The sequence below is a fragment of the Dendrobates tinctorius genome, unplaced genomic scaffold, assembly GCF_039654945.1.
Source record: "Dendrobates tinctorius isolate UK_male_01 unplaced genomic scaffold, ASM3965494v1 ptg000099l, whole genome shotgun sequence".
Lineage (NCBI taxonomy): Eukaryota > Metazoa > Chordata > Amphibia > Anura > Dendrobatidae > Dendrobates > Dendrobates tinctorius.
In genome coordinates, this window is record NW_027361767.1 from 8772517 (window position 1) to 8788147 (window position 15631).

Genomic DNA, 15631 nt, shown 5'->3' on the forward strand with positions numbered 1-15631 from the left:
CCAGGTGCCCCCCTACACGGCGGCGTGCATTGGTCCCAGGTGCCCCCTACCCAGCGGCGTGCATTGGTCCCAGGTGCCCCCTACACAGCGGCGTGCATTGGTCCTAGATGCCCCCCTACACAGCGGTACAAGCTTGTTCCACGCTTTCTCCCACCACAGTGCCTGCTCCTCCCAATTTTCCCCCCACCCAGTTGGGTAACATGAAGCTTTTAGGCCCCAATTATCGGGGGTCTTTAATAGTGATGGTCTTTTCTCATATGGGGCAAAAGGACCTTTTGGGGCCCCTCGGTCTCCAGTGCTGGGGTGCGATTTCCACCCCCGCATCTGTTGCAGTTGCGCCCCTCCCCCCCCCCAATAACAGCACTGTGCAGTATTGTGTCCTGTCACGATGAGTTCAGTGTGTAGCAGTGTCACAAACCCTCAGCTGTGAGCAGTCTTCAGCCTGAGGGTTATACCAGTATTGTTATTCATAGAGGCGTCACCGGATTATTTCTTTCTCTCGTGCAGTGAAGGACCGATACGGGGACAAACAAGCAGACGACAGCGGCTCCTCGAGCTCCGGGTCGGACAGTGAGGATGACCTGGTGGGTACTGCCCCCGATGTGGCTGTGGCGCTGATGGCAGGGTTATGTAGTCATATAAAATCCAGCTTATTTTTTAAAAGTTGTTTTTTTTTTTTTTTTACTCGTTTTTGACTGGAAACTGTCAGTAAGCAGGATAGCTGCTGTTGGCTGATCTGTTAGTTTTTTTTAATAATTATTAGATCCATCAGTGGCAACATGCTGATGGTTTCCTCTCCTAATGTACTGATGGTGACTGGTGCTTTAATTTGCTCCAGCTTTCTTTCATCCTTATATTCTATGTGATGTGATCGCTAATGGGCTCAGGCTGCATAAATACAGGGACCCCCATAGTGCTAGTCAGGGGTCAGTAGAAACAAGCCGTGACTCCCAGACACATCGGGGCTGTAAAAGCTGGGGGCCCTTATTATGGCTGACCTGGTGAGTAATGTGGCCCCCTACTAAGGGGCAAAGGGTCTATCCCCATTTCAGGTTACCAGTAGGGGGTCCTCAGGCCGCTTCCCCCGATATGTCGGGACCCCTATAGATGTTCATGATGTCGGCGAGCAGCTTCTCGGCTCCCGTGGCTCTGATATTTCACCTGCCTGAGAGATCGTTCCCCGGGATCAGGGGCATCACGGTGACGCTCCTCTCCTCCGTTCACATTCCCCGACGCACGGCCTCACGTTATCTGCGGGAGACGGTGATGTGTCCTCTCCTCCGTCCTGCAGGAGATCGACCCCCAGCTGGACAAAGACTTTTACCGCACCCTGTCCCTTCTCAAAAAGAAAGATCCCATCATCTACAAGGAGGACGCGACCTTTTACACAGAAGCCGGTAAGAGCGCTGAGCTGACGGCTGTAAGAAATGTATGTACACAGTGAGCGCAGCTCTGGAGTATAATGCAGGAAGTTACTCAGGATCAGTAATGTAATGTATGTACACAGTGACTGCACCAGCAGAATAGTGAGTGCAGCTCTGGAGTATAATACAGGATGTAACTCAGGATCAGTAATGTATGTACACAGTGACTGCACCAGCAGAATAGTGAGTGCAGCTCTGGGGTATAATACAGGATGTAACTCAGGATCAGTAATGTAATGTATGTACAGAGTGACTGCACCAGCTGAATAGTGAGTGCAGCTCTGGGGTATAATACAGGATGTAACTCAGGATCAGTAATGTAATGTATGTACACAGTGACTGCACCAGCAGAATAGTGAGTGCAGCTCTGGGGTATAATACAGGGTGTAACTCAGGATCAGTAATGTATGTACACAGTGACTGCACCAGCAGAATAGTGAGTGCAGCTCTGGGGTATAATACAGGGTGTAACTCAGGATCAGTAATGTATGTACACAGTGACTGCACCAGCAGAATAGTGAGTGCAGCTCTGGAGTATAATACAGGATGTAACTCAGGATCAGTAATGTAATGTATGTACACAGTGACTGCACCAGCAGAATAGTGAGTGCAGCTCTGGGGTATAATACAGGATGTAACTCAGGATCAGTAATGTAATGTATGTACACAGTGACTGCACCAGCAGAATAGTGAGTGCAGCTCTGGAGTATAATACAGGATGTAACTCAGGATCAGTAATGTATACACACAGTGACTGCAACAGCAGAATAGTGAGTGCAGCTCTGGGGTATAATACAGGATGTAACTCAGGATCAGTAATGTAATGTATGTACAGAGTGACTGCACCAGCTGAATAGTGAGTGCAGCTCTGGGGTATAATACAGGATGTAACTCAGGATCAGTAATGTAATGTATGTACACAGTGACTGCACCAGCAGAATAGTGAGTGCAGCTCTGGGGTATAATACAGGGTGTAACTCAGGATCAGTAATGTATGTACACAGTGACTGCACCAGCAGAATAGTGAGTGCAGCTCTGGGGTATAATACAGGGTGTAACTCAGGATCAGTAATGTATGTACACAGTGACTGCACCAGCAGAATAGTGAGTGCAGCTCTGGAGTATAATACAGGATGTAACTCAGGATCAGTAATGTAATGTATGTACACAGTGACTGCACCAGCAGAATAGTGAGTGCAGCTCTGGGGTATAATACAGGATGTAACTCAGGATCAGTAATGTAATGTATGTACACAGTGACTGCACCAGCAGAATAGTGAGTGCAGCTCTGGAGTATAATACAGGATGTAACTCAGGATCAGTAATGTATACACACAGTGACTGCAACAGCAGAATAGTGAGTGCAGCTCTGGGGTATAATACAGGATGTAACTCAGGATCAGTAATGTAATGTATGTACACAGTGACTGCACCAGCAGAATAGTGAGTGCAGCTCTGGAGTATAATACAGGATGTAACTCAGGATCAGTAATGTATACACACAGTGACTGCAACAGCAGAATAGTGAGTGCAGCTCTGGGGTATAATACAGGGTGTAACTCAGGATCAGTAATGTAATGTATGTACACAGTGACTGCACCAGCACAATAGTGAGTGCAGCTCTGGAGTATAATACAGGATGTAACTCAGGATCAGTAATGTAATGTATGTACACAGTGACTGCACCAGCAGAATAGTGAGTGCAGCTCTGGGGTATAATACAGGATGTAACTCAGGATCAGTAATGTAATGTATGTACACAGTGACTGCACCAGCAGAATAGTGAGTGCAGCTCTGGAGTATAATACAGGATGTAACTCAGGATCAGTAATGTAATGTACGTACACAGTGACTGCACCAGCAGAATAGTGAGTGCAGCTCTGGGGTATAATACAGGGTGTAACTCAGGATCAGTAATGTAATGTATGTACACAGTGACTGCACCAGCACAATAGTGAGTGCAGCTCTGGGGTATGATACAGGATCAGTAACATACAGGTTGTTTTTTTCTTTCCCTTGTGTTTCCCATGTATGATCTGTGGATGATTTTCGGCGTTTCAGGTCCATCTGCCCCTAACCAGAGTAAAACTTCCAAGGAGAAGCCCATGTACCTGAAGGACTATGAAAGAAAAGTCATCCTGGAGAAGGAGGGGTGAGGACGTCACACTTGCTCGTCCTCATGACATGAGGGTACCGTAGGCGGCTTCTTGTGGTCACTCATCTTCTTTTCTTGCAGTAAATACGAGGATGATGAAAGCTCAGGAGAAGACGACATGTTCGTGCAGGATCAGGTAATGGTTGTGGCTGATGTCGCCATCAGCGTACCTCTCACTGGAGGCCCCAGGTATTGGGCAGAGGTGCAGGGTGCCCGCTTAGCGCTCTCCTGGGTGCAGGTGCCTCATTCTTCTGGGTTCACACTTATAAAATTAGAACATGCAGCTGCTTTTTGCAGTAGATGGCGCCACCCCTGTCCACAGGTTGTGCCTGGTACTGCAGCTCATCCACACTTGCTGCAGTCTGTGGGTAGGTGGGTGAGGTTCTTTAGAGGAAACCAGACATGTTCTCTAATTCTGGAAATCCATAAACAATAAATAAAAGAACATTTTCATCTATTTTGGTTCTGATCTAATTTTCTGATTTTTAGAGAGCGCGATCCCCAACATACATGGAGGAGCAGAGACAGATCCGAGAAAGGTGAGCAGGTGTAATGCTGGAGGGAGGAGCTGTGTGACATTGGGGTCTGCTCCTCCCACCACAGGGTGACAGTCAGGAGGGAGGAGCTATGTGAAATGGGGTCTGCTTTTCCCACCACAGGGTGACAGTCAGGAGGGAGGAGCTATGTGACATGGGGTCTGCTTTTCCCACCACAGGGTGACAGTCAGGAGGGAGGAGCTATGTGACATGGGGTCTGCTCTTTCCACCACAGGGTGACAGGAGGGAGGAGCTATGTGACATGGGGTCTGCTCCTCCCACCACAGAGTGACAGGAGGGAGGAGCTATGTGGCACACCCCAATAAGTTTGCTAAGTTGGCAGATGAGGGGAGTGTTAGTGCAGGAGTAGCACTGCTGCAGCAAGGCATGTCCTCTGAAAGCCGGAGGAGTGTCTGCTCCAGTAAGTGGGGAAATAGGAGAGCAGGGCAGGCCAGACAGGTTCTGGTAGTGGGAGACTCAATTATTAGGGGAACAGATAGGGCAATCTGTCACAAAGACAGGGATCGTCGAACGGTGTGCTGCCTACCTGGCGCTCGAGTCCGACACATCGCTGATCGGGTTGACAGATTACTGGGAGGGGCTGGTGAGGATCCAGCGGTCATGGTGCACATTGGCACAAATGACAAAGTTAGAGGTAGGTGGAAGGTCCTTAAAGATGATTTCAGGGAATTAGGCTGTAAGCTTAAAGCAAGGACCTCCAAGGTGGTATTTTCGGAAATACTTCCTGTACCACGTGCCACGCCAGAGAGGCAACGGGAGATTAGGGAGGTTAATAAGTGGCTCAGGAATTGGTGTAGGAAGGAGGGGTTTGGGTTCCTGCAGAACTGGGCTGACTTCTCAGTTGGCTACAGGTTCTACGCTAGGGACGGGCTGCACCTCAATGGGGAGGGTGCAGCTGTGCTGGGGGAGAAAACGGCTAGAAGGTTGGAGGAGTGTTTAAACTAGGGACGGGGGGGAGGGTATTCCTTTTATAGGAGGGGAAGACAGTGCAGATAGAGACCTGGGCACAAATAATGACATGGGGGTGGAGGTGGCATGGGGGGTGGCGTTAGAACAGTTAATAATTTAAGAAAGAATAGAGGTACAGAGAGATACATAAAGTGCATGTATACTAATGCCAGAAGCCTCGCCAACAAAATGGAAGAATTGGAGTTAATGTTGTTGGAGCATAATTCTGACATGGTGGGGATATCTGAGACATGGCTGGATGAGAGCCGTGACCGGGCGGATAATTTACAGGGCTATAGTCTGTTCAGAAATGACAGTACTAATAAGCGAGGGGGAGGGGGGTGTTTATATGTAAAATCATCCTTAATACCCATCCTGCGTGATAATATACACTCACTGGCCACTTTATTAGGTACACCATGCTAGTAAGTGGTTGGACCCCCTTTTGCCTTCAGAACTGCCTCAATTCTTCGTGGCAGAGATTCAACAAGGTGCTGGAAGCATTCCTCAGAGATTTTGGACCATATTGACATGATGGCATCACACAGTTGGCGCAGATTTGTCGGCTGCACATCCCTGATGCGAATCTCCCGTTCCACCACATCCCAAAGATGCTCTATTGGATTGAGATCTGGTGACTGAGGAGGCCATTTGAGTACAGTAAACTCATTGTCATGTTCAAGAAACCAATCTGAGATGATTCGAGCTTTATGACATGGCGCATTATCCTGCTGAAAGTAGCCATCAGATGTTGGGTACATTGTGGTCATAAAGGGATGGACATGGTCAGCAACAATACTCAGGTAGGCTGTGGCGTTGCAACGATGCTCAATTGGTACCAAGGGGCCCAAAGAGTGCCCAGAAAAAATTCCCCACACCATGACACCACCACCACCAGCCTGAACCGTTGATACAAGGCAGGATGGATCCATGCTTTCATGTTGTTTACGCCAAATTCTGACCCGACCATCCGAATGTCGCAGCAGAAATCGAGACTCATCAGACCAGGCAACGTTTTTCCAATCTTCTACTGTCCAATTTCGATGAGCTTGTGCAAATTGTAGCCTCAGTTTCCTGTTCTTAGCTGAGAGGAGTGGTACCCAGTGTGGTCTTCTGCTGCTGTAGCCCATCTGCCTCAAAGTTCGACGCACTGTGCGTTCAGAGATGCTCTTCTGCCTACCTTGGTTGTAACGGGTGGCAATTTGAGTCACTGTTGCCTTTCTATCAGCTCGAACCAGTATGCCCATTCTCCTCTGACCTCTGGCATCAACAAGGCATTTCCGGCCACAGAACTGCCGCTCACTGGATTTTTTTTCTTTTTCGGACCATTCTCTGTAAACCCTAGAGATGGTTGTGCGTGAAAATCCCAGTAGATCAGCAGTTTCTGAAATACTCAGACCAGCCCTTCTGGCACCAACAATCATGCCACGTTCAAAGGCACTCAAATCACCTTTCTTCCCCATACTGATGCTCGGTTTGAACTGCAGGAGATTGTCTTGACCATGTCTACATGCCTAAATGCACTGAGTTGCCGCCATGTGATTGGCTGATTAGAAATTAAGTCTTAACACACAGTTGGACAGGTGTACCTAATAAAGTGGCCAGTGAGTGTATATGAATCTAATGAAAATGTAGAGTCCCTGTGGGTAGAGATAAGGGGAGGGGGGAAAAATAATAAATTACTGATAGGGGTTTGTTATAAGTCTCCAAAAATAATGGAAGCAACAGAGAATATCCTCATAAAGCAAATAGATGAAACAGCGACTCAAGGAGAAGTCATTATTATGGGGGACTTCAACTACCCTGAAATACATTGGGGAACCGAAACCTGCAGTTCCAGCAAAGGTGATAGGTTTCTGACAACTATGAGAGACAATTACCTTTCACAACTGGTTCAGGACCCAACAAGATGGGGGGCACTGCTAGACCTAATATTAACCAACAGGCCGGACCGCATATCAAATGTAAGGGTTGGGGGTCACTTGGGTAATAGTGATCACAAAATAATAAGTTTTCATGTATCCTTTAATAAGATGTGTAGTAGAGGGGTTACAAGGACACTAAACTTCAGGAAAGCAAATTTCCAGCGGATGAGAGATGATCCTGGTGCAATTAACTGGGACGATATCCTGAGACATAAAAATACACAAAGAAAATGGGAGACGTTTATTAGCATCCTGAATAGGAGCTGTGCACAATATATACCGTATGGGAATAAACATGCGAGAAATAGGAGGAAACCACTATGGCTAAATAGAGCTGTAAGGGGCGCAATAAGGGACAAAAATAAAGCATTTAGAGAATTAAAGCAAGTAGGTAGTGATGAGGCATTAAATCAATACAGAAGATTAAATAAATTCTGTAAAAAGCAAATCAAGACAGCAAAGATTGAGACAGAGAGACTCATTGCCAGAGAAAGTAAAAATAATCCCAAAATATTCTTTAACTACATAAATAGTAAGAAGCTAAAAAATGATAGTGTTGGCCCCCTTAAAAATAGTCTGGGTGAAATGGTGGATGAGGATGAGGAAAAAGCCAATATGCTAAATGACTTTTTTCAACAGTATTTACACAAGAAAATCCCATGACGGATAACATGATCAGGGATAAAAATTCTCCGTTAAATGTCACCTGCTAAACCCAGCAGGAAGTACAGCGGCGTCTACAAATCACTAAAATTGACAAATCCCCGGGCCCAGATGGGATACACCCCCGAGTACTGCAGGAATTAAGCACAGTCATAGATAGACCATTATTTTTAATCTTTAAAGATTCCATAATAACAGGGTCTGTACCACAGGAATGGCGTATAGCAAATGTGGTGCCAATATTCAAAAAGGGGACAAAAACTGAACTTGGAAATTATAGGCCAGTAAGTTTAACCTCAACTGTGGGTAAAATCCTGGAAGGTTTTCTAAGAGATACTATACTGGAGTATCTGGAGAAGAATAACCTCATGACCCAATATCAACATGGGTTTACAAGGGACCGTTCCTGTCAGACTAATCTGATAAGCTTTTATGAAGAGGTAAGTTCAGGACTGGACCAAGGGAATGCAGTGGACGTGGTGTACATAGACTTTTCAAAAGCTTTTGATACGGTGCCACACAAAAGGTTGATACATAAAATGAGAACAATGGGGATAGAGGAAAATGTGTGTAGGTGGGTTAAGAGCTGGCTCAGGGATAGGAAACAAAGGGTGGTTATTAATGGAGCACACTCGGACTGGGTCACGGTTAGCAGTGGGGTACCACAGGGGTCAGTTTTGGGCCTGCTTCTTTTTAACATATTAATGACCTTGTAGGGGGCATAGAGAGTGGAATTTCAATATTTGCAGATGACACTAAACTCTGCAGGGTAATCAATACAGAGGAGGACAATTTTATATTACAGGAGGATTTATGTAAACTAGAAGCTTGGGCTGATAATGAGCTTTAATGGCAAATGAGCTTTAATGGGGATAAATGTAAGGTCATGCACTTGGGTAGAACGAACAAGATGTATAATTATGTGATTAATTGTAAAACACTGGGCAAAACAGTCACTGAAAAAGACCTGGGTGTATGGGTGGACGACAAACTCTCATTTAGTGGCCAGTGTCAGGCAGCTGCTGCAAAGGCAAATAAAATAATGGGATGCATTAAAAGAGGCATAGATGCTCATGAGGAGAACATAATTTTACCTCTATATAAGTCACTAGTGCGACCACACTTAGAATACTGTGTACAGTTCTGGTCTCCGGTGTGTAAGGCTGGTTTCACATTAGCGTTGAAACAACGCTGCGCACTGCGTCGGTAAGCCCCGCCCCGATCCGGCTCCCTGCCCACCCCATCCGGGATCACCGCCTACTATCGCATTTGCACGCATGCGATCGGCGCACCCTATCTTTAGCATAGGGTGCGCAGATCATGCGCTGCCAGTGTGAAAGTAGCGTGCTGCGCACTTCTGACGGTGAGCCGTGCGCGCCCAAATGCAACATGTTGCATTTGGGCACGCACGGCGCACCGTCAGAGGTGCGCAGCACGCTACTTTCACACTGGCGGCGCATGATCTGCGCACCCTATGCTAAAGATAGGGTGCGCCGATCGCATGCGTGCAAATGCGATAGTAGGCGGTGATCCCGGATGGGGTGGGCAGGGAGCCGGATCGGGGCGGGGCTTACCGACGCAGTGCGCAGCGTTGTTTCAACGCTAATGTGAAACCAGCCTAAGAAAGACATAGCTGAACTGGAGCGGGTGCAGAGAAGAGCGACCAAGGTTATTAGGGAACTGGGGGGTCTGCAATACCAAGACAGGTTATTACACTTGGGGTTATTTAGTTTGGAAAATCGAAGGCTTAGGGGTGATCTTATTACAATGTATAAATACAGTGGGGCAAAAAAGTATTTAGTCAGTCAGCAATAGTGCAAGTTCCACCACTTAAAAAGATGAGAGGCGTCTGTAATTTACATCATAGGTAGACCTCAACTATGGGAGACAAACTGAGAAAAAAAAATCCAGAAAATCACATTGTCTGTTTTTTTTTTTTTATTTTATTTGCATATTATGGTGGAAAATAAGTATTTGGTCAGAAACAAAATTTCATCTCAATACTTTGTGATATATCCTTTGTTGGCAATGGCAGAGGTCAAACGTTTTCTGTAAGTCTTCACAAGGTTGCCACACACTGTTGTTGGTATGTTGGCCCATTCCTCCATGCAGATCTCCTCTAGAGCAGTGATGTTTTTGGCTTTTCGCTTGGCAACACGGACTTTCAACTCCCTCCAAAGGTTTTCTATAGGGTTGAGATCTGGAGACTGGCTAGGCCACTCCAGGACCTTGAAATGCTTCTTACGAAGCCACTCCTTCGTTGCCCTGGCGGTGTGCTTTGGATCATTGTCATGTTGAAAGACCCAGCCACGTTTCATCATCAATGCCCTTGCTGATGGAAGGAGGTTTGCACTCAAAATCTCACGATACATGGCCCCATTCATTCTTTCATGTACCCGGATCAGTCGTCCTGGCCCCTTTGCAGAGAAACAGCCCCAAAGCATGATGTTTCCACCACCATGCTTTACAGTAGGTATGGTGTTTGATGGATGCAACTCAGTATTCTTTTTCCTCCAAACACGACAAGTTGTGTTTCTACCAAACAGTTCCAGTTTGGTTTCATCAGACCATAGGACATTCTCCCAAAACTCCTCTGGATCATCCAAATGCTCTCTAGCAAACTTCAGACGGGCCCGGACATGTACAGGCTTAAGCAGTGGGACACGTCTGGCACTGCAGGATCTGAGTCCATGGTGGCGTAGTGTGTTACTTATGGTAGGCCTTGTTACATTGGTCCCAGCTCTCTGCAGTTCATTCACTAGGTCCCCCCGCGTGGTTCTGGGATTTTTGCTCACCGTTCTTGTGATCATTCTGACCCCACGGGGTGGGATTTTGCGTGGAGCACCAGATCGAGGGAGATTATCAGTGGTCTTGTATGTCTTCCATTTTCTAATTATTGCTCCCACAGTTGATTTCTTCACTCCAAGCTGGTTGGCTATTGCAGATTCAGTCTTCCCAGCCTGGTGCAGGGCTACAATTTTGTTTCTGGTGTCCTTTGACAGCTCTTTGGTCTTCACCATAGTGGAGTTTGGAGTCAGACTGTTTGAGGGTGTGCACAGGTGTCTTTTATACTGATAACAAGTTTAAACAGGTGCCATTACTACAGGTAATGAGTGGAGGAAAGAGGAGACTCTTAAAGAAGAAGTTACAGGTCTGTGAGAGCCAGAAATCTTGATTGCTTGTTTCTGACCAAATACTTATTTTCCACCATAATATGCAAATAAAATGAAAAAAAACCAGACAATGTGATTTTCTGGATTTTTTTTTCTCAGTTTGTCTCCCATAGTTGAGGTCTACCTATGATGTAAATTACAGACGCCTCTCATCTTTTTAAGTGGTGGAACTTGCACTATTGCTGACTGACTAAATACTTTTTTGCCCCACTGTATATGCGGGGACAATACAAAGTCCTTTCTAATGATCTTTTTACTCTTAGACCTGTGATGGGACAAGGGGGCATCCTCTACGTCTGGAGGAAAGAAGGTTTAAGCATAATGACAGACGTGGATTCTTTACTGTAAGAGCAGTGAGACTATGGAACTCTCTGCCATATGATGTTGTAATGAGTGATTCCCTACTAAAATTTAAGAAGGGACTGGATGCCTTTCTTGAAAAGTATAATATTACAGGGTATATACACTAGTTTCCTTAATATTGCGTTGATCCAGGGAGCTAGTCTGATTGCCGTATGTGGAGTCGGGAAGGAATTTTTTTCCCCAATGTGAAGCTTACTGTTTGCCACATGGGATTTTTTGCCTTCCTCTAGATCAACCTGTTAGGGCAAGTTAGGATAGGATATGGGTTGAACTAGATGGACTTAAAATCTTCCTTCAACCTTAATAACTATGTTACTATGACATGGGGTCTGCTCCTCCCACCACAGGGTGACAGGAGGGAGGAGCTGTGTAACATGGAGTCTGCCCTTCCCACCAAAAGGTGACTGTCATAACTGTGTCTTTTTCTGACTCTTCAGTTTCCGTCAGTTTGTTGAGGACAGTGACGATGATGAAGAGGATGAGGCTGCAGCAAATCTGCTAACAAAACGCTCCAAAACCAAGAAAGAACAGGTAAGTGTGATGAGCCGTGCCCCGCGTCGGTGCGGTGTGATGAGCCGTGCCCCGCGTCGGTGCGGTGTGATGAGCCGTTCCACGCGTCGGTGCGGTGTGATGAGCCGTTCCACGCGTCGGTGCGGTGTGATGAGCCGTGCCCCGCTCATGGCTTCGACATTGGCCATCTCTGCTCAGGCTGCAGGAAGAAACGGGAAGTTTCATTACTAGAACTCTTTACCTGGCAGTGCCCCCTTTGTCCACTAGAGGGCAGTATTATCTTTCTATGGACGTAGCTGTAGCTTTCTCCTACCTGTGGATCTGACGATGCCTAAGGCATTCTGGGCATTGTAGTTCTGTAGTGTTTTTAGTGCCACAGGGTAAGACATTAAGAAAGCAATTCAACATAGGTACCAGAAACATGCTAGATTATATATATATATATAAGGAGGCAATAAATTAGGTACAACTATCATGGACTAAAGTGTGGACAGATCGCAGTATGAAACCGCACAACACATAGAAAAAATTACGATCATAGGTCCAAAAATATGAAAAATTCATACAAAAAATCCTTTATTAGATAAAACATACAGGTAATGTATAACACCACTTTTGTGCAAACAGCAAGAATATTGACGACATTCGGACGTCACACTGAAGCCTCCTCATTACATCATGTAATAAAAAGCTGATCATCATACATATAATTATAATCCCCTGAGTCTGACACAATGAAAGAAATACACAGTCATTATAGAAACTATTGTGCCAAAGAGTAAGGCTCAACCAGTGCATGGGTGGAAATGAGCACTTACTAAACAATCACAGGCAAGAAATATCCGGCAGTGATCATACCTTATAGGCAAAATGACAACAGGGGGCAAGAGGCCACAGCGTTCGGCGTCAAAGCGTCTCCCCGACGCACGTTTCGGAGCCCTGAAGAAGGAGCAGGGCTCCGAAACGTGCGTCGGGGAGACGCTTGGACGCCGAATGCTGTGGCCTCTTGCCCCCTGTTGTCATTTTGCCTATAAGGTATGATCACTGCCGGATATTTCTTGCCTGTGATTGTTTAGTAAGTGCTCATTTCCACCCATGCACTGGTTGAGCCTTACTCTTTGGCACAATAGTTTCTATAATGACTGTGTATTTCTTTCATTGTGTCAGACTCAGGGGATTATAATTATATGTATGATGATCAGCTTTTTATTACATGATGTAATGAGGAGGCTTCAGTGTGACGTCCGAATGTCGTCAATATTCTTGCTGTTTGCACAAAAGTGGTGTTATACCTTACCTGTATGTTTTATCTAATAAAGGATTTTTTGTATGAATTTTTCATATTATTTTTGGACCTATGATCGTAATTTTTTCTATGTGTTGTAGGGTAAGACATTACCATAGACTGAGGTGGTTTATTGACATAACATTTTTTCACGATCATCTTGCAGGAGCAGGAGGATGAAGAATACATCGCTTGGCTCAGAGGACAGAAAGATATTGAAAACTTAGATGATGTGAAGGAAATGGTGAGTAATAGATGTGCCCGGGTCGCACATAAAAGCATGCGGTGAATGGAGCAGTCTACTTGGCATTACACAAGTAATGGTATCCCTATAGGTTACACAGATCATTTCATGTCGTGTTACTCCATAGCTGCAGATGGAGGTGGACGGGCCAGGAGAGGCGGCCGGCTGCGCTCGGTACTGCTGCGTGCGTGCCACATGCATGGCGCAAACTGCGGTCTACTGCGCTGCAGCAGAAATCAGCAGCCAGGAGGAGATTTAGTGACCACCAAGAAATACACGGGGCCAGGAAGGTTGTCACCTGGTACATAAATGATATGATGTCAGATTCTGTCTGATATATTTTTAATCAGAAACCTTTAACCACTTAACGACCGCCGATACGCCTTTTAACAGCGGCAGTTAAGGGTACTTATTCCTCAGCGCCAGTGTCAAATTCTTCAGGGTCTTGGCTACCCCGGAGAACATGATTCGGGTCAGTTTAAATAAAAAAAAAAAAAAAAAAAAGTCTCATTTCCCATTTATTTCTCTCTCTCCTCTGATGTCATCGCACATCAGAGGAGAGAGAAATTGGGTCCCCTGAGCCCCCCCGTGATGTTCCCCGGCCGGCGGCGTCTTCTTCCGGGAAGAAAACGGGGGGGGGTGCATTTTGATCACTGTGATAGACCCTAACTCAGTGATCAAAATAAAAAAATAGTAAATAAACCCCCCCTTTATCACCCCCTTAGTTAGGTAAAAATAATTAAAAAACAAAACAGTATTTCCGTTTTTCCATTGGGGTTAGAGTTGGGGGTTATAGTTAGGGTTGGGATTAGAGTTAGGGGTGTCGTAGGGGTTGAGGTTAGGGCTGTGTTAAGGTTGGAGTTAGAATTGGGGGGTTTCCACTGTTTAGGCACATAAGGGGGTCTCCAAACGTGACATGGCGCCACCATTTATTCCAGCCAATTTTGCGTTCAAAAAGTCATACGGTGCTGTTGGCGTACTCAGGAGAAATTGCACAACAAATTTTGTGGTCCATTTTCTCCTGATACCCTTGTGAAAATAAAGTTTGGTTCCAAAGTAAATTTTTTGGTGAAAAAAAGTAAAATGTTCATTTTTTCCTTCCACATTTCTTTAGTTCTCGTGAAGCACTTGAAGGGTTAATAAACTTCTTGAATGTGGTTTTGAGCTCCTTGAGGGGTGCAGTTTTTAGAATGGTGTCACTTTTGGGTATTTTCTGTTATATAGACCCCTCAAAGTGACTTCAGATGTGGTTTTGTAAGTTTTGTTGGAAAAATGAGAAATCGCTGGTCAACTTTTAACCCTTATAACGTCCTTAAAAAAAGAAAGTTAGGTTTCCAAAATTGTGCAGATGTAAAGCAGACATGTGGGAAATGTTATTTATTATCTATTTTGTGCGATATGACTCTCTGATTTAAGGGGGCAAAAAATAAAAAATTTTAAAATTGCAAAATTTTCAAGATTTTTGCCAAATTTCCTTTTTTTTCCATAAATGTAAGTCATACAGAAGAAATTTTACCACTACCATGAAGTACAATATGTCACGAAAAAACAGTCTCAGAATCAGCGGGATCCGTTGAAGCGTTCCTGAACTATAACCTCATAAAGTGACAGGGGTCAGAATTGTAAAAATTGGCCCGGTCATTAAGGGGTTTAGAATCACCAGAGATCTCTCGCCATACATAATTGCAATTGAAATTCGCTTGGCAACTTAGAGTTTTGCCTGTATGCCATTGATATCTGTTATCAGCCCTTTGAGGATCTGTTACAAGTTTAATAGCAGCCCATTTTATTTTATTCCCATTGCTCACTTGTGTATTGAGTTTTTTTTTTTGAAGTTCTGCCACACAGTTCCAGAGATATGGGCCTTTTATGTAGGGTTTATATTTCACTGGCTCCGCAGGGGCGGGTCTTTAGACTGATCTGCATAATTACCCTGTAGGCCACACCCCTTTTAGTAAAGCGCATTAAAATTACAACTGACTTAAAAGGATCATATCTCTGGAACCGTACGGTGGATTTTGAAAAAAAAATGGGGAAACTCGGGAGAGCGGCGGCAACTAACTAAGAGCAAAACGTGGCCACTTTTGACCTTTAGATACATGTTGTTTCAAGTGTTGTATCAGATGACTATTTAGTTCTGGTGGGAGATCTATGAGCAATGCAGATGCGCTTGGCTGTATATGGAGAGAGCTGGTTCATGTGGCTGTCCTGCTAGCTTCTGGTCGGACCCCTGCTGTAAAGGGAGATCTTGGGACCTACAATAATGGAGATAAATGTGGTCTCTCTGACATATCCTACAGATGTGGCATTATCTCTCGTGACACACATCTCCTTTAGGGAGTTCGGCAAGGCTGGGTATCGACCCCTCTCAGAGCTGAGATATT

The 15631-nt window shown here is 45.3% G+C and overlaps 1 protein-coding gene across 1 annotated transcript in view; it reads left to right on the forward strand.

The window, feature by feature from the left end:
- Positions 1-15631, forward strand: part of KRI1 (KRI1 homolog) — a 30601-nt gene that overhangs the window by 2912 nt on the left and 12058 nt on the right. Inside the window, exons 2-8 of the mRNA XM_073587560.1 lie at positions 508-584; positions 1292-1397; positions 3486-3576; positions 3661-3715; positions 4069-4118; positions 11646-11739; positions 13170-13247. Of these exons, the coding sequence (XP_073443661.1) occupies positions 508-584; positions 1292-1397; positions 3486-3576; positions 3661-3715; positions 4069-4118; positions 11646-11739; positions 13170-13247 (551 nt within the window). The remainder of the gene's footprint in view (positions 1-507; positions 585-1291; positions 1398-3485; positions 3577-3660; positions 3716-4068; positions 4119-11645; positions 11740-13169; positions 13248-15631) is intronic.